This window comes from Blastocystis hominis (assembly GCF_000151665.1).
Source record: "Blastocystis hominis, Singapore isolate B (sub-type 7) whole genome shotgun sequence assembly, scaffold_2".
Taxonomy (NCBI): domain Eukaryota; class Bigyra; order Opalinata; family Blastocystidae; genus Blastocystis; species Blastocystis hominis.
In genome coordinates this window covers 756,277-777,077 of record NW_013171827.1, presented here as the reverse complement: position 1 = coordinate 777,077, position 20,801 = coordinate 756,277, and the positions used below count along the sequence as shown (strand labels likewise).

Below are 20,801 nucleotides of genomic sequence, written 5' to 3'. Positions count from 1 at the left end.
GGTTCGATTCCCGGTGTGGGAATTCTTTTTCCCTTTTTTCCCTGGGAAATTACAAACTATTGTTTTACAGCAGCAAACCATTCTATCTTCGAAAAACAATGGAAGAAGAAAAAAAGAACGTAGTGAGTGCCAAAGAGATCGAAGACAAGATGGAGAAGGTGGCAGAAGAGAAGAACGTAGAAGATGCGCCTAGTTTTCCTGCCCTTTCTGCAAAAGACATGGCTGTAGGAGGTGATTGCAATGTTTACCTTTTAGGGCAAGGAGGAGATTCGTCGCATTCGTTGTCCTCCAAATCGATTCATATCCTGATTAATGTGCATTGCACAACTTGTATAGTCATCTTAATATACAAACACCGCTTAAGAACAACTGGGAAAAGTTGATGCGTCCAGTAGTTGACCAGTTAAAATTGCTGATTCGATTCAACAAGAAGACCAACTGTGTTGAGCTAAAGGTATGGTTGTTGTGTCTTTGCTTACTCTGCAGACTTCTCCTCACACTGTGGACAGCAGTTGTCTGCAGAAGGGAGAAGACTACATCCATGCGTTTATGCTGGGTTTCGACATTGCAGACGCAGTGGCTCTGCTTCGTTTGGACGATTTATACATTGGTCGTTGCTTTCACATCGATTCACGTGCAGAAACCTTCGAAATCAAGGACGTTCGTCTGCTTCATGGCGACCACATCAGTCGAGCGATCGGTCGAATTGCTGGACAGGTGGCCGCAGAATCGATTTGTGAGAGATAGATGGGCAAGACCAAGTTTGCGATTGAAAACGCTACGCGCTGCCGAATCGTGTTAGCTGACCAGACGTATGATTCGTTTTGCCGATTATTTTTATATTTTAGGATTCACATCATGGGGTCCTATGCTAATATTGCGATTGCGAGGAATGCAATCTGCAATCTGATCATGGGCTCACCTCCCAGCAAGGTGTATAACCAGATGAAACAGGTTGCTGCTCGACAGAGAGAGCGTTTCTAATGTCGTTTTATGTTGCTGTGTGGTGTTTGTTGGAAGAAATGAGAGGTTTTGGAATGGAGATGGAAAGAATAAAAGTCGACATGATGAGGTTGAGTATCTGATTGTTCGATACAGAGCCGAAGAATAAGAGAGAGAGAAGAGTAGTGCTGTTAATTGCACGCCTTTAGTGATACATTGGTGTTGACATAAAATAAGGATACTTCATGGTAATGCCAGCGTAGTTTGAATTGATTCTCTATCACTGGAGTTACCATTTGTGTGATCTCCATTTCGATATTTCCTTCTTTTATGATCAACTGGCAAATGAGTCAACAAGGAAGAACATCCAACAGCCTTGCTTTATCCCAGCAAATCCTACCCAATAATATACAACAATACTGCCTGTAGGTTCCTAACAACAAGAAAAAACGCATTTCTCTAGTATTCCGCTTGACAACCATGAGCTAACACTCCATCATAGCTTATAAATTGCATGCCCTCACGTCCGACAAATAGAAATGCGTAAAGAACTCGCAACAGCCAACAAAAATAAGCACACATAAAAACTCCCTCTGCGAATAACCTAGTTTCGGTATGGAGAACATTCATATACCCACAAGTTATGAAAATGTGATACACTTATGGTTAGCAGTTATCAGCCATTCTACATAATAATTACACCTTTCAATGTCTTTGTCATATCAAAAATCCTCCCATCTATACAACTATCACTCTAAAACCTCAGCCTATACTCACTCTCCTTCCACTTATCCTTATTTAGATACACAATTTATAATTATTTAAATTACTACATCACAAACCCAAAAGTTCAATGATAAAAATAAGAATATGTGGTACGTTTAAAAGTAATCCTTCTTTTTTATATTATAATTATTATTATTATTATGAATCAAGATAATGATGAAAATATACAAGTACCAATGCTAACGGTGGATGTGGCACCCTTTGACCAGTCATGTGGTAATCTACGAATGGAAGACAATGGTCCTGAAATATGGAATTGGTGTGTCTCTAACCAATTTCCTATTAGTGAAACCATATCAAAGAATGAGAATGTGACAGTTTTGGGTGTTGGTTACCCACATCAGGGTTATTCGATCCACGCCCACATGAAGGATGGTAAACTAGATGGGGATGCTACAATACAAACTCCTAACAATGTAGTGATTGCCAAAATTCAGTATTCTGAAGGCAAATTGACCGGACCTTGTGAATTGTATTACCAATCGGGCACTATTTTCTTTAAGGGCTATCTCGAGAATGGTTATCGACATGGAAGAGGAAAGGAGTACGATGAACAAGGAAGTGTGATATTCGACGGATATTATGATAAAGGCAATAAGTTAAGAATGGATCCTTTTACAGAAATGGGTGAAGGATATTGGAAAGTTCTGGATGAGAAAAATCAGTTGCGAAATGTTTTCAGATTTGTCGATCCAGACCAACACAATGAAATCTGTTATTTCTATGATTGTGGAAAGATTTCGCGCGTGAGTGAATGTATAGATGGCAATGAAGTCAAAGTGTTGAAAGAATTCAAAGGTGATGAAACAATGATAGAGTATGAAAATGGTGTAAAAGTGTACAAGGGAGGTTTTTTGGATTCTTTGGAACAAAACTATCCAAGAAATGGAGTTGGAACAGAGTATGACGCTGATGGACAATCGATTCTATTTAAGGGAATGTATAAGGATAATGTGCGTCATGGAATGGGAACATGCTACAAAAATGGTGAGCCAAGCAGCACAGGCAAAACGGAATGGATAATGGGGCGTTCGTTGCAGAATACCTTGATTGTTCAAATATTGAAAATTGTAATTCTTGTTGTATTACTAATAACATGTCTAACGATAAACCTGATTCTTGGTATTTCCTTCTCTGTTCTTGCAATACTGTTCCTTTTGATTCGTTGGAAATGTCCAAAGTACCTTGGAAGCAAAATAAGTGATTTTACTGATTATGAGAAAATAGCTCAAGTCATAACCAAGAACGATTCGAAAGAATACAATCGAACTCACAAATCGTGCAAATCAAAAATGAAGAAAACAGGCGTTTTCCTGTTGAAAAATATCTACGTGTCAACCATAATTGTTATTGTTATTATTATGACAATATGTACTATTATTTACAAACTTTTAGATCCCTATTATGGAAGTCCACATGGAATAGGGTATTACTCAGAAACATATGAAGTGAAAGATGGAAGTGAAAACCGTCTATTACGTTTTATCCTATCGAAATATCCGAATCTAAAGTTTGTGGATATTGGTAATAATTGTTTTGGAAATGTGAGATTATTCAGAATCGATGGATTGAATCGATTGGAAACTCTGCAGATCGGTAAATATTCATTTACTCAGACAAAGGATAAAAGAGGAAATGATCCATCGAAATCATTCCACATATTGAGTTGTAAATCATTGGAATCCATTCAAATTGGTGAATATAGTTTCAGTGATTTTGCTGGAGACTTTGAATTGAAGAATCTACCACAACTACGATTAATAAAGATTGGCTCAGTAAATATAGTATCCGATAATTTCTATTATAGCTCATTTGTAATTCGAGGTATTGATACGATGTTGAATAAATGAAAAATAGATCTTCCGAGTCTACAATCCATTACATTGTGTAATACTGCATTTTCTGCCTCTTTATCAACAATAATCGAAAGTATTGAATGAGTTTGAATGAAATAATTGACATAGATCTCCCATCCTTACAAAGAATTGAATTAGGATGGTTAGCACTTTACGGAAAAAGCGATGAATCCTGTTCCTTGACAATGCGAAGTATGGATAAAATGATTCGAAGTGATTGAATGTAGATCTTCCAAACCTAACTACCATTGTCAATACTCAGGGAGACAGCTTTGTTAATATTCGTGAAGTGCAGTTGGAAAGTATTTTTATCTATATAATCCTGACTGGGTTTAGATATTCCAAATCTTCGAAGTGTCACTCTTCCTCGTTCATTCCAAAATGTTCATTGGAAATCAATTTCGAGTATTGCTTGATTGACTTGATTTCATTCCTAGATGTTTCTTCCATTCTTACTGATCTTATCCCCTAAATCAAGAGAAAGGAATACCAGTTGTGAATTTACTCAATTTCACTAATTGATAATTGCGTTGTCTATGCTTTCTTTGCTCTTGTTTGTTCAAGACCATTTTCCTACTACTTCCGTGGCTATTCAATGATTCAATGTATTCATGACGACGACTCAGATTGGTTCAGCCGACATGTTCCAATCATTCACATTTTTGTTGTAAGTATAAAATATGGTGATAATGTGGCACCATCGAATCTATATCTAAATGTAGGTGCTATTGGCAGGAACGTATCTATGATTCTATCTATGTTAAACAAGAAGTTCGTGCAAGGCTTTGTGTCCAAACGATTCACATGTTAGATACATTTGATTTTGTCCTCTAATTATAATATTGCTAATTTAGAATATGCTGTATACTGAAAGATGATTGTATTTTCCATGGTAAGTGATTCCCTACTGAGAAGTATTCTTTTCTCTCGAAACCTCAAATTCAAGTGATACATGAAAGCATCGCTCCAGTGATTATTTGCTGACTCAAGTCTATGTTGCAATCTACCATCTGAACCATATTAATGTAAAACTGTGATAAATAAAGAGATTAAATTTCTGTTTGATCATCTACAAGCACAAGGATATCGAATCCACTGACACGTATGAGATTAGCATTATATAGGTCTATTCTTATCATAAATGCCTCTAATATATACTACTGCACTATTCTGTAAATATATGGTGCTATTGTACCAAATGACGATAACCACACAAGAAAAACCAAAGAATGCATAGAAGAAGGTTCCCAAGTCCTGCTATTATCCATAGAACCATTACTTATACTACATGAATGGGTATTCCTCAACTACACACCTTACAATAATGGGCAATTCACATATATTGAAGATATGGCAAATATCGATATTTGAATCGTGATTTTGTTCAGAAGTGCGAAGTGAATGAAACCGAAAATACCGCATAATTTTGCAATTCAAGAAATTGGCCTCATTTTAGTGTTTGCAAAGAATTCGATCTTTAACAAAAAGTATTTTAGTTCAATTGTATAGTATTTTCAATTGCATGGATCAATTTGTACCAATAATAGTTGTAAATATCGATAACAATCCTAGTAGTCCTCAACCAGAAATGGAATGCCTGGAAAAGACAATAAACTTGGATCAATGTATTTCCGATGAGTTTCCCATTATTGACATTAGTGTTCACAAAGGTATAGCTACTTGTAAAATCGGAGCTCCTCATAATGGTTATACTCTTGTTACATCTACAAAAAAGAATAAATTAGATGGTGAAGCCAATATTTATACTCCAGATAACATAAGAATTGCAACATTCATATTCGAAAAAGAAGAGGCAAATGGAGAATGCACTTTCTACTACCGATCTGGGAAGCCTTTATTTCGAGGATATTTGCAAAATGGATATCGCGATGGATACGGAGTAGAATACAACGAAGAAGGACAAATTGAGTTTGATGGTTTTTTTACAGATGGCACTCGAAATCCCCTAATTACTAGAAGTGCAGATAATTCGAATTTATGGTATGAACGAGATCAGTCTGGCAATCTAATATCAATATGTCATAAGGATGAGAATGGACTGAATCATGGAGTGTGCTTTTTCTATGATCAAGGAAAGTTGCATGATATTAGTAGATGGGAACACGATGTAGAAATTGAAACGACACATAGATTTCGTGGAGATAGATTAACTACCTATAAAAATGGTAAGATTACTTTTAGAGGCAAATATGTCATGAAATCGGAGTTCGAATACATTCCTATTGCGGATATAAGAGTTGATGATAATAATTACTTTAAATTATCAGCCCGAAGGAACAAGACAACGAATTATAGTACTAATGAAAGGGATTCTTGTTGTTGCAATATTGCAATAGTTTCGGGGGTGTTGTTGATAATAGAATACATTATTGACTCTATTTTTCCTGTAACGGAATCAGAAGATGGCATATATTGGATTCTCCTAGTTTTAGTAACATTTACGGTATTTGTGATTTCCTGTTCTTGTATTTTGAGATAATATAAATATGCTTTACAATGTTATGGATAAACACAACAGGCTAAATTCTACAGAGTTGTGTGTGAATCTATAAACAACAGGCTGCTCTGCAAACATTTCTTACAAGTACTTATGTGAGATTAAGTAATACTTATGTTTATTGTCATAAACAAGTAAACAAAACAGGTCATTGCTTTTGCGCTCATAATTGTTAAATAGATGGTTGTAGATTCCAATCCTGTCCGTGATTCTCCAATCTAGGGCAGGATGGCTTTTCTGATAATCCAATATTTCGTTTAAAATATCATTTCTACAACCTGCACTCCCTTCATGAAATCGTTTCCCATACTTTCTATAAAATCCCTTCTCAAAATTACTCGGTGAACGTCTTTTCTTTCGTTTTCTTAATATGAGTTGTTGCGTAGAGCCCTTAGGATCATTCGCTGTATTTGCTTCTATTTCATCGGCAACTAATTGCAGCCTATGCACTTTTCCATTAGTAAGAACCCGAACTTCGTGCACCTCGTAATCTGTATAGATGGTGACAATTCCTTTTTCAGTATCAACATAGTACTGGTCAGAATGTTCTTCAGTGGTGACAAAGGGATTTGGAAAATAAAATCCTGTATTCCCACTGATATCTTCAACAACGTAATTCTCTGCTTGGACTATGATCCCATTAGAATCTTTTACATCACAATATCTAACTACATCAGAATATCCTACATTTCAACATAATGTGTGAAAAACATACTTTCATCATTTCCCCCTTCTGTACACAGTCCATTATTAACAAGCGTTCCAGAAAAACTCATATTATCAGTGTTGCTTGAAGAATAAATACTCATTTTAAAAAATAATGTATTTTAACAGATTCAACAAAGAAACTGCCGATACGTTATTTCTGACAAGATACTCTGTTTATTTTTTCTCATGAAGATTCTCATCTATAATCCGGAAATTTGATCCAAAAACAAAAACATACAATGACGTAGAGAATAGATCTACGGATTCTATTTGTTCTCTGTTATTGATCTTCTATCTGATCTTTTTCTCGTTTTGTAGATAAACTATGAATAGTATAACTCGGTTGTATGCGAAGGATTGAATAGATTTTGTCAGTCATTGTGTTTCTTTTGTATAAAACCAATTATTCTTCGAATTAAGCTGCTTTATAGCCGATTTAAGACTGTTGCCTCTACATAAGTGTTAACTCTTGAAGAGGTAGTTAGTTTTTCATAAAACATCTTTTCTTGCTTGGTCACTTTTGCTGTTGTCTGCTGACAATGATTGTTCGTGAAATACTACTCTGGGGAACAAAAGCAAGCAACAGCAGTGTAGGATTGACGTGTTTTACGCGACCTTTGGTGGCCGACCTTTTCGCAGAAAAATGTGCCATGCCAGTCCGTCAGCCTTATCGACCATTACAATCTACCGTCCAACCGCGAGTCCTCATAGAAGCTACGCTACTCCTGACGTTATTGGTTTCCCGGGACTAAATTAGATGAAAAAATGCGTCAATCTCATACTACTGAATCTCTTGGTTACAAATAAAGGGTATATACTACTCCATACTCATCCAAAGTTCATCTAGTAATGATAGGTTCGTATAAATCAACCCGTACAAGTACAAGGATTCTTACATCACTTCCATGATTGTCTTGGTCAGTTCAAACCCTGTCATGTTCAACAGTGTGGATTCTACGAATGTGGTCACGAACTCGAATGACGAAGAGCTAACGATTTCTCCTGGATACTACACGATCGGTCAGATCATTGCTATCCTCAATATTATGACTGATACTACGTTCTCGATATCTACGAAGGCTTCGAGTTATGGGTGTATTTATATCCAGTCCACACACATCATCGATTTCACCAATGCTCCGGATATTCGAGAAATCATTGGTTTGGAAAGACGAGCAGTCATTCTATCCGCTTCGTTCTATGGATCGAACGTGATTGTTATCACGCGAAATCGCCAAGTGATCCAAGTGTACTCGTCTCTCGTGCGTTCCTCCGATCTGAAGATTGCCAACCAGAACAACAATCTGCTCACCACAATGATTATTGACGATCCCGAGGTTAATTACCTCTGCACCATGGAAAACATCTGTATTCCCATGATAACCCGATTCGATCGATTGATGTTCGTGTTCCGCGATATGGATGGTAATATCATGCGATTGAACGATGAATTCGAGCTCCAGTTGACGATCGAAGATGTGTATGATCAAGTACCTTCCTCAATTCTACCGATGAACCAGTTCAGTATGATCGAAATGTTCGGTAATACTACGAAGAAGGAAGTGAAGCTGGACAATCCTCTGCCATTCGATCAGTGTTACATATCGTCCGTGTCACTCTATACCGATTTCGTGTTACACAACGTACCAACCGATCAAGTGATATTAATCGATACGGGGACATACCCACACGAGGTGTTAATACCCAGAGGAGCCTACAACATCGAAACGATCATTGCAATGTTGAATGCGAGTGATGCTCTATTTGAAATAGTGTATAGTGGAGAAAATGTATTTCGAGTCTATAACCAGTTTGAGATTCTTCCTCTGACACAACTTGTTCATTCCTTGAATAAAGCGATTCATTTATCGAGGTGTGTGGGGAACATGAATGAGATCAAGGAACTATGGAAACGAGCAAAACGAAGAGGTGCAACTCGAATGATCATCAGTGGCTTCAAGAGAAACATATACTTCATCGATCTTATCGATTTCTCTTCCAAACAACACAAATCCATACAGGAAGTGTTAGGATCACAATAGAGTACTGGATTCCACAAGAATTGCGGATACAAATATGTCCTTGTATGTATTGATGGATATTCGAAATACCTGATGGCTCGGAATTTGAAGAGCAAGAGTGCTACAGAAATCACTCATGCAATGAAGGATATCCTTCAGACATACGGTGAATCACCAAAGCATATTTGCTCGGATCGAGGTATCGAATTCACCAATGCGATCTTTCGTACAAACATCTTGAACAAGTGTGATATCACCATGTATCACATGGATTCAGTGAATAAGGCAGTACTAGCTGAACGAGCAATTCGAGATATCAAGGAACACATCGTGGTTCCATTCGATCAATCAATGGAAAGGTGTATGGTTTGATTTGATCGATGGTACAGTTCGTAGACACAATGGAAGGAAGAACAGAGACATCGGATATACACACAATGACATTTGGCTTAACAACAACAACGATATCTTGTACACGGAGAAAACAGAACCATCCAACATGTCAGCAAAGGACACAACATCTCAATTCAAGGTGTGTGATTATGTTCGAGTGACACGAAGACCTCGCATTCTGGAAAAGCGATCATTGACGAGCAAATGGTCTCAGGACTTGGTTGATATTGTTGATATTGACGATCACATCATGCCATTGATGTACGAAATGAAAGATGGAAACAATCGCACCCAAAAGTGCTATGATTGGGAACTGCTGGCTAGCAAATGCAAACCACAACCAGCACCATCCATCACTCGATCCAAGAGTCGAAAGGAACCCAATTCATTGAGAGAGGCAGCAACATCACATCGACCCATTACGAGCACCCAGAAGCAGAAGAAACAACAACAACCTCGCCCAAGTGTTCGAAAACGATCGTGATGCTCTTCACACCTCCCAGACATACAAGAGAAGGGATATTCGTGAATACAGAGATCGTATGACTCTCACTTGTCCATTCTATTCCATTTATCAGTTTGGTATGGGAAAGGGTCACAAGATTGTTGAGTGTATCGATGAATAGCATATCGATCAATCACACACCATCCATTGAAACACTCACCTTGTATCCCTTATCCACAATCGATTCGATGGAATCACAATGATTGAATAGGGTATCATTCTCATTGTAACATGAAATCGATGTGATTATGAGATATAAAGCAGAAGATAATTCGAATTAGCATTGATTATTGAATGGTTGAGTGGATGTGTGTGTATGTTCAAACATTATGGCATTATTGACTTTCACAAAACACCCAAAATGTGTTATCCATGAATATTGATGAACGCCATCCACTGTCTCACACACGATGACATGTTTGCCGTCCTTCTCTGGCATGTTGATGAGCATGTTATCGAGTTTCTTGAACGTGTAATTGTTTCCATTGCTGCTGAATATGTACGACATTGATTCAATTTACTTTGGTTGATTTTGTTCATAGGGTTAAACATACACACCCTTCAGACATGCGCCATCATCGATGAACAAATCAGACAACTCGGGCGGGTATTCATCATTCACGACCTTGTAGACCACGCTTACATGGTAATTGGAGAAGAAATAGACAACACGATTCTCGGTCATTACACCAATAATGTGAGGAGGCAGTAAATCATTCCTCCAAAACACATTTAGAGGCACACCGAGCAGACCATTGGATTTCAATTGAGGCAATAGATACTCCCATTTATCCTCGGTAAACATGGGCGGACGAGTTTCATCCAGAGTCATCTCGATGCAATCATAGTCGTGCAATATTAAACCACAGTTCACATTCGATTGCGGAGTGTGAACACTGAAGCCGAATAGACGATTAGAATTGATCGGATACTTTGTATGGATGATAATGATATCGGCGAGTTCGATATTCTCGTCCTCCCAAGTGCGTATCAGGGAAGACCATGTGTTGTTTTCCATTTTCTTGTACATCATTTTATCAAAGCGTGAACTGGGGGTAAAAGAGATAAATAGAAATACATAAATGAATAAGCCTACTAACACATTGAACCCAATACAGGACGAGAAGGTTAAATCAACGGAGTTCGCTTCTGGAACCTTCTCAAGCGTGGATTCAAAGTACGACGAGAAATTGAATCGCTTGTACGACAAGCTTTTGCTACCGGATACGACGAAGTACATTCCCAAATCGAGAATGATATCTCCCAGCAATCGATAAATGATTGTAAGCAGCTCAATGTACGGCAATTGTATCTGGGATAAATATATGTTCGCAATATGGCAATGGGTAGGAATGAGTCAGGAAATACCAAATTATTCGATTGGAACCAGAGTCCGTTCTGAATCGACTTATCACCATTGACAGTTACAGTGACTGCAACTACTCCAATGATATCGATAAATGGGAGCATAATAAGGATGATCATGCGACCTAATGCCTTATCACAAGTATCTCGTTCATTATTCGTTTTTTTAACAGGGATAGTTTGTCATGCACATTCATGACATCATTCAATTCAAACAAATTCCGTTCATCTTCGAATATGTGAACATGCTTAGCGAGAAACAAGCCAAATCCAAGACCACTGTGGAGAAGAAGCTGCGCAAGTTATTGGCAAGTTCGCGGAGACAGGATTGAAACGAATGAAAGTGAAGCTTGCTACCTCATAAAATGAACGCGAGGCTATCATCTAGAAGCGCGGATATGACTTGATCTCAGGAACCATCATGTTTTCTGATAATCTCATCGGTATCAAGTTGAATACACATGTGAAAAAAGTGGTGAAACCATTCTTCATCCAGTTTGTCATTCTGGATATGTCCAGACACATCATATACGATTTCTATTACAATGCGCTCAATAACACATTCGATAACGTTCAGTCATTGGGACAGGACATATATTTGCTCATCGTGCAACTGAGTGACAAATACAAAATCGTTCATAGGATGTGCGTTATGTATAAGTCCTTCGATTAATAGCTGGATAACACGAGCTACTTCTATGGGCAACTTGTGAACAACTACGATCAGGAAGTGGACAAAATCAAGTTTCCTTCGTTGACATCGTTCCTCAACTTCAACAAGAAGCTAACAGAATCCACTTTTCAGGATTGATAAAACATACATTGTATCACTAAGTTCGTGGGACTCGCCCCAAGATGTATTGCTTGATAGATGAGAAGCATGTGATACACATTGGAGCAAAGGGGTACCTCGAAATGTGGTAATCGATGGGGAGATGATGAGTGTGAAGAACATTGAATTGAAATTTGATAAATGCCTTACAATTCGACATTTGTGGGTTAATATTATGTTCGTCTTGTTCTCATGATTATTTGCGGTTACTATAAATCAGAGTTATGTCGTAATATTCAGGTTTAAAATGGTTCCAAGTTGATAAATCATATTATTATTGATCGAAAGAGCTTTTTGTTAGAGTGATAATAGGATCATTTTGTTATGTGACATGTATCAAATATGGATGAACTCATCAATAGAAATAGGAAGGATGAATCAGTCATTTACCACAAGTATTGTTGTATTTCCTTTGATATATGACTAATCTGTATAATATAGTCTAGAGATACTTTGAATCAATACTTGGAAAATGAATATCTGCAATAGAAAAACAACAAATGTGTATTGTTTCATTTTGGTGCATATTGTGTGATATGAATTGTATCAAAGCCCATAATGAATTCACATTCTAAATGTGACAACTAATAATGTTGCTAGTTCGTGTTATAAGCTGAGAGAAGGAATGAGCAGTATTAACAAACAAGAATCTTCACAATAGTTATTCTCAATAGGATTGATTGTGAATAGTTGATGTTTTGTCATCATCATCATCATCATTGTTCTGTATGGGAAGAGAGAATAATGTGTATTTGTGATTGATTGTATATTTTGGCTTATTAGTCTACTCCATGGAATAGAATACTGTGAAAATAAGATAGGTAAGTATGGAATAATCAGAAATGGCCAATATGAATATAACAACAACAATACTAGAATGTAATAGAATAGTAGAAAATAACATATGTATGAAGTAGCAATGGAAATGAAGTCATTTTCGCAAATTATGACGAACAATAGCTGAAATGATGATATATCACAGGGATCTGTTTTAGCACATCCTGAAACGAATTACATAGATCATGCATAGTTTTGCTTCAAAACAAACAAAATCCAGACAAACACGATTCTGTCATTTCATTGGTTTAACACAATGTTTGATTCTGTTAAATCCATTTTCATAAAATAACTAATTATGAGTAGCAGGAACAATACTGTTGATACTTAGTACTGGAATAACGAATCGATGAATGAATGATTGGAGTTTGTAGTAAATTCCGTTATTGTTAGTTGGAATGCACAATGATTGGTATATAGTGGTTGGAACTGAATGATTCCTAGATATTATCACGGATTGTATGCTATATGTGAATAGAATAGTACTGGAATGATTTGTGTAATTGGTCACAATCTATTGAATGAATATGAGTTGGATGTACAAAGATTACATAGCATGGAAATGGTTTGTATTATGAATGGATGAAAGAAAGGAAAAACGAAAAGAAAAGAAGAAATAGTATTCATTGCTTAAGATCTTAATCCATTCAATGATATGTATTAGTTATTTATTATTGATGTAATACGTGATTATGATAATGAAGAGTGAATGAGAGAGAATCGAAATGAATGGGAATGTGATTGGTTGTGATATTGGAGTTGGATTCGATACGATTTCAGCAATTCAACACTGAAATGAAAACAAACGAATGAATGAATGAATGAATGAATGAATGAGTAATCCTACAAACATCGATTTGAATTGAGTGCATACTGTGATTATGTATATTATGTACCATAAGAATGAATGATGGATTGTTGACAAGGAAATATCGTTAAATCTGTATAAAGTGGACCAATAATGTGAATTGCAATGGGATATTTGAATGATTATACGATCAAATCAATGAATGAATGAATGATATCTTATCTAAGAATTGATTGACAATCTCAATACACTCCTCACAACCAATGATCTGTAAATCAGTAACAAGGATGTCATTTATTCATTCATTCATTCAATCTATTCTATTCTATATTCAATCATATAATCATATTTGATTCACTTTGGTTTGGATGGCTGATTGAATGATTGAATCAACCAACAAATCATTGAATGAATCAATGAATGAAAGATTCTCTCTCTGTGGAGTGATTCACAAAACAACAAAGACCTTTATCACAACCAATGAACTCTCATTCTGCATCAAAAATGTCATCGATTCAATTAATCATTTATTCAATCATTCAATCATTTGTTCATGCTTTTAGAACTGTTTAGCGCATGATTGATTGATTGATTGATTGATTGATTGAAACAACAATCATAATTCAGTATCATTGTTCAAATGGTAAAGAAGAACATCATAATAATCAGGCAGGATTGATATTTTGATAATTATAGAATCATGAATTGTGATCAAGAATCAGTTTGAAACAAACAATCAATCAATCAATCAATCAATGGAAATGTTCCTAAACAATGACGAATCACTGAACAAATCAAATCAAATCAAAATTATAGATTTAATGCTTGATTTAGTGGACACGATAAGCGAGTCTCCGATGAACATCTATGAATCAAATCAAATCAATCAAACTATACTCCAAATTGATTTTGATCGAACATATCGAAATGAATCAGGTAGCTCGACATTTTGAAGATTTGGAATATCTAAATACTATCAATATTCAATATTCAGAAATACTTGCCAATGTCACTACACGAGGTTCACAGAAACTAAATCCCACAGAAGTTATTGATGTTAGATTTGGAAGATCTACAAAGTAAATCATTTACAATCAATTCATTATTACTTCGAAGTGTCAATGAACTTGAATCATCCCAACTTCCATAAAGTGCAACATAACCGAGTGTAATGGATTGTAATGATGGAAGATCTACATCAATCATTTCATTCGAATTCATTCAATACTTTCAATTATTGTTGATAAGGGAACATAGAATGCATAATCACCTAATGTAATGGATTGTAGATTTGGAAGATCTATGCATCATTCGAATATTCAATATCATATCAATACCTCGAATTACAAATGAACTGTAAAAGAAATTGAACGAACAACCACTTCCAATTGTGCCAATTTGAATAGATTGTAATTGTAGTAGGTTGCTCAATTCAAAGTCTGCAGCATAATCACTGAAACTATATTCACCAATTTGAATGGATTGCAATGATTCACAATTCAATATGTGGAATGATTTCGATTGGTTGTTGACCTTTTCGTAGTCCCACTCGTCAGTACTTTTCACTTGAGTAAATGAATTGTTTCCAATTTTGATAGTTTTCAATCGATTCAATCCATCGATTTTGAATGTTTCCACTGATCCAAAACAATCATCGCCGATTTTGATAGATCGTAGCCACTCGAATCGATTTAGATCCAATGCATTCAAATCGTTACAGCAATTCGATGAAATCGTCAAATCGGTCACTCGCAAACTCACATCGGTCCATTTTGTAGATCTAGTGATGCTGAATCGAAGAGGAGCAGGAACAGAATCAGGTCTAGGAATCATGGCTGTTGATAAACCCTACCTCAATTTTGGATCGTACCATCCATCAGTCAGTTTCATTCCACTCACTTCCACTCCATCCTTCCATTCACATTCTCGAGTAGCTATTCCAGTCTTTTCATCAATCAGACATCCTTTCCCTTCACGAATAAATCGTTCATTGTCTTCATCATAGCGAAATCCACCCACATAGATCGGAATTCGTTTCGTTGGATCCAAACTATCTGCTCCGTTTCGCTTCAATTCAGTCATCGTATCTCCATTGAAACATCGAATCACTTCTTTCAATACTCCTTTGCTCCACATCCCTTCCACAGCCATATTTCCGCTTTCTTCATCGTATTCGATGCCCCAGCCTTCTTTCATTTGTCTTTCGTTGTACCCTCCGTGATACAGCAATTGTCCCGTTTGGACTGACCAGATTTCCATTCGAAGTCCTTTCTTGTGGTAAACAAAACGTTTGCTATTCATTTGTTCCAAAATATACTCGAATCGCTGACTGAAATCGGCTCGACCATTCTTGTATCGAATAAACTCCTCCGATTTCTTCCCATTCTCGTCCTCCTTCCATTCTTGTTTCAGTACGTTATTTTCAAACAGATACATATCACCAGTTTCGGAGCACAATAGAAATTCGTTTTTGTGTTTTCCCTGGAATCGCTGAACAGTGTATTTGATTCCACCCTTGACCAGGGTTTCATAATCGCCAAGTGTCACATATCTATCCAGCAGATACTCGGTGAAGCGAATTTGAGTCAAATAGGCTATTCATTAGCATGGAAGATAACACAATACATTCTTCAACCATTTTATTTGACCAAAATAAAAAAATAATGAGAAAATCCAAAAGTACACTCAGTTTAATATCCAGTTTAAATATCACCGAAACACAATTCTATTTTTCTATTGGAAATTTAGGAGTATGCATACACGGTGTAAGTCGAGCTAGAATAGCCTGCTTCTCAAATTCCAACAAAAGTAGTTCTATTTGCTTCTCGATTTTTCATATTTCTTCTATCAAATATGTCTTGCTATTTTCAAAGTGAATATTCAAAAATGAACCATTATCAATTGAGTGGTGGAGCATTCGATAGGAAATATGTCGAATCATTGCAATTTCACAAATACATTTCATTGTTTATTTTGGGAAGCTTTGTTATTTTTGGTTGAGTATTCACACACATTAATAGCTTATACAATTATATGAGAAGTGAAGAACGCTATTTGGAATATGTTTTTGTTTTTCGGAACACTTGAGAATAGAGTGTCTTTGAAACAAGATTTCCTTAGCTAGTCTGTGCTTTCAACACTATTATTGGTGTTATCAGAGCTTTGTAGCTAGTTCTAAAGGAGCACAGTAGAAAACAGTTTCAGTAGTGTATTTCGCTATTTCAATATAATCCACCGAAATAATAGGGCTCAAGAATAGTTTTGCTTTGGCTTGTCGATCCAACTGGTTAAGACACTTTCGATTTGCTTCGAAGGAATTGCCTATAATGTCAGGAAAATGTCCAAATTGTAGGTTTTGATGGTTCCAAATGGACTTCGTGTATTTTCCATAAATTCCACATCTAACCTCATCTTATATTTCTAGACTAGAAGATTGTTCATATGAACTGTAGAAAACAACCTTTTTCTTGTGTTGACCAAGATTATGTGTGCTATCCATGCTTGTATCAAATGAATTGGTTTTCTATACGTAATATTAATAATTTTCAATGTTTCTATGACCAATTGTCTTCCAGTCTTTTTTCTACGTAAATTTTGATTTGTATAATGTTTACAGTTTATAATTATAGGTATTCGTATTGATTGTGCATAGATTTGACATAATTTGTCACTCGCTTTCCCTCAGTGTGTTTCACTTCTAAATTATGTCTCTACAGAGTCAATTCGTTTGATTCGTGCTTATAATCGAATTCCTATTATCTTTGAAACAGCAATAATCACATTTCTTCCTACTATCAGTAAACTCATTCTACAGCTCAGTCTGTCGTTGTATAACATGCACACATTGATAATTATGATGTGCATCATCTTCCACAAACAACCCAATCAGTTAGTTATTCATTGTTTTCCTTTGGATTGATTGATAGCTATTCATTCCATATCTAGAGAATAGAAATGATAATGTGTGGAATCAATCGAAAAGGAAGAAATCACTTTTCACACTTGGCTACTCTATTGTGTGGGTTGCATCTTGGTGTTGGAAGTGGAGGTTTGGCTAGACGAGCCTTTCGTTTTGCTAAGCCCTACTTTATTTGATCTCCCCAACAATGCCCAACCACACTCGAACATGTCATTCAAATACGATGGAATTCCAATCCTCTTTTCAATCCATTATTTCGCTTATGTAATGAGTGGTAACAGTAGAAAGTCATTGAGATATTACAATTATGTATTGCTGCTGTGTTCTAAAACAATATGTTCTCGGTAGATGCAGTAGAATCATTAGCACAATGCTAGCAAATCAACCATCAACTCACAGCACTCTATTATTATTATTATTATCAACTAGAGTCGTTTGGTTCCTCGTTCTGGATTATTCTGTTCATGTTTCTAAATCATTCCAACACCCTACACACTCTAAATCTACATTTTCCTTCCTTCCTAAACACATTTTCGATTCTCATTCAAATCCTACAACGCTTCAACCATTCCACATCTCTACAATTCCATCCATCCATCCATCCATCCATCCATCTTCCAAACCAAACACCGCAACCATTTCTCTCTCTCTCAGCAACTGCCAAATCGGTCTGGATCGTGGAAACGTGGAAACATCGCGACCCACGACGCACCAGGCGTGATCGACGAGGTGGGCGCGGATGAGCGCGCCGGTCACGTCGTAGGCGAAGCGGAAGCGGAAGCGGAGGCGGAGGCGGAGGCGGAGGCGGAGGCGGAGGCGGAGGGGCTGGGTGACGGAGACCACGGTGGCGTTCTGCGCCCAGTTGGACAGGAAGAGATCCAGAGAGCCCGGTCGACTCTGCACACCTTCGTAGGGAGCCACGGACCCCACCCCATCGCCCACCAGATTCCTGCTCACTCACACCCACACCCACACCCACACCCAGAGCGAACCGGTGAGCGAGGAGGTTGGCTCGCCGTCCACCACCAACACCCAACGAATTCCGACGTGGCCATCGTGGACACTCCGAATTGCCTGCCCATCCACTCGGCACTGCCCACTTCGCTCGGGACGCACTCCAGCGTGTAGGAAGTCGCGGGGATCCCACCCTCCAACACGTCCCACACATCGCGTCCCGCGGGGAACCAGACGGTTCGGAGGAAGGAGGAAGGAGGAAGGAGGAAGTGGCGGGAGCGCGAAGCTCGCACGTGGCGGTGCAGAGATCATGGAAGGATCCGGTAATCGCCATCGCACAGTCCCACTCAATGCCCTCCGCCTGATTCCACACACACCGCATACAGAACCGCGGGGAACGCCCCATCCGCCGTGCAGGCACGCTCGATCACGTGTCCCTTGCTGCAAATGGAGGTGGAAATGGAGGTGTCCAGATAGGGCGTGATGGGAATAAGCGTCCGCTGGACAGAAGCAGGGTTGTTCATGTTCTTCCATTCGCAGAAGAGGTCGCAGTACGCCCTTTTGGAGTGGAGTGGAGTGGAGTGGAGTGGGATGGAATGGGTGCCGCGCGGCTCCTCGAAGATCATGCCCGCAGGGGTTTCGGGGAAGCCTTCATCGCGGGGCACGAGCAGTTCCTTCGCTAACCAACCGTTCTGTCCGTTTCGCTGCACGTCACGTCATCGTGTACCCGCTAACGGAACACTCCTCATTGCACATCGAGTTCAGAGGCAGATAGATAACCGGTAATTGGGTCGAGGCCGCGCCACACCATCCCCAATCATCCACCACGCTCCCAAAGCTCCAATCAAAGCACTCTCGCACCACACTTCCCAATTCCTAGCAGCTCGCGGAGCCCATCGCACGGCCATCGTCTGCAAGAAGTCGCTCTTCGCTCCGCAGAACCATTGCCACGCATCCTTCTTCTCCTAGTCACCCTACCCCACGCAATACGCCCTTCGACTACACACCTCCCACTCCACTCTTGCCCCTTCCAACAGCGCATCCACATCACCCGCATTCCCACGGGACCATCCATCACCCTGTACTCTCAGTCCTGGTTGACTGGCTTCTCCCACTGGGGATTCCAGTTCACTGGGCAGGAATTGATTTTGCCAGCTACTATTATGTAACACATGCTAATAATCTGACCTTCTTTTTCGTACATTCTGATATGCCTAACTTAGTGTTTCCTTCAATTCGGCCTTTTTGCTGCTCTGCAGATTTTCAATGCAGGATGTTGTTCGCTAATAACACACAACATTCTATCCTATACTCGAACTCCACTTCTTCTATGTTCTACTGGCCATTGTTCTTTGCAGTTCAACAGAAAAAGAATCATTCACCTTTCAGAATTGCTGCTTATACTAGCAACTACCACTTCAGATTCAATGAACAGGTTTCATTTCTACTTTCTATTTCACTTGACTGGATTCTACATTATACCATTCAATAAACAAATCGTAATGCAATGCAATGCAAAAGCCCCCAATTCAAATCAATCACAATCATCATAACCACAATTCCCTTTTTCTATTTAAGATTACAACAGTGAACAAATTGATAAAACACATGATAGTATCTGCAAGAAAACAAGGAGATGATTCTACACAAATCTAACCCATATCTGGCTTCTTATTCACATTAAGGTATCTAACTAAGAGTTCAAATCATATTGTTACGGTTTCAACAAATTTATAAGTGCGTGCATCCGATTTGAAATGTCCAACACTTGCTTATCAGGACAGAAGGACAACATCTCAAAATTCCAGATCGAACTATTCACTTTCTGCTTTTCACCCATCTTCACCTCGTCATTCAGAGAAGTAATCACTAAATAGATTCCATCTCCCATGTTCCATTGATAACCGCTCTGTCGACGACTTTTTATTGGCCTATGCATCAAAAACAAGTAGCATTCGCAAACATCATTCCCATTTCGCGCAGTAAACTTGCCCCCTGCTCAGAACAACGATATTCCGCACCTGCCCCCATTCGCAAATTATTCTTCCGCTCAGGAGTCATTCCCCGATACCGTAGGCTATATTCTATTCCTCTCTCTGTCAATCGTTGCGCAAATTGAACAACCTCTTCGTCACGATCTAGATCTTAGTTCTCTCCAATTACACACACTTGCTTTTATATAATAATATGTCCGAACCTCCTGAAACTTTAACTATTCGTAAACTTGCTTTCCATGAGTTTTACGGGCTTTTTTCCCATATCAACGATCTCGTTTAGTATCCTAGACAACGGATATATGTGTTCCCGATTCTATGGTTCAACTTGCATTGAAGGGACTCACGACCGTGCCTTTTATC

The 20,801-nt window shown here is 38.1% G+C and overlaps 1 protein-coding gene; it reads left to right on the top strand.

The window, feature by feature from the left end:
* The first annotated feature begins 67 nt into the window (after positions 1-67).
* Positions 68-1,003, top strand: GSBLH_T00002672001 (uncharacterized protein). XM_013041155.1 has 6 exons: positions 68-314; positions 365-454; positions 487-610; positions 641-717; positions 748-812; positions 849-1,003. The coding sequence occupies exons 1-6, from the start codon at positions 219-221 to the stop codon at positions 982-984; spliced, it is 588 nt and encodes a 195-aa protein (XP_012896609.1). The 5' UTR covers positions 68-218; the 3' UTR covers positions 985-1,003.
* The last annotated feature ends 19,798 nt before the right edge of the window (positions 1,004-20,801 follow it).

Coding starts and splice junctions, on each gene's coding strand:
- GSBLH_T00002672001 (XM_013041155.1), top strand. CDS start 219: ATGGCTGTAGGAGGTGATTGCAATGTTTACCTTTTAGGGCAAGGAGGA. Junction 455..486: donor CCAACTGTGTTGAGCTAAAG/GTATGGTTGTTG, acceptor CTTACTCTGCAG/ACTTCTCCTCACACTGTGGA. Junction 718..747: donor TCGGTCGAATTGCTGGACAG/GTGGCCGCAGAA, acceptor TGTGAGAGATAG/ATGGGCAAGACCAAGTTTGC.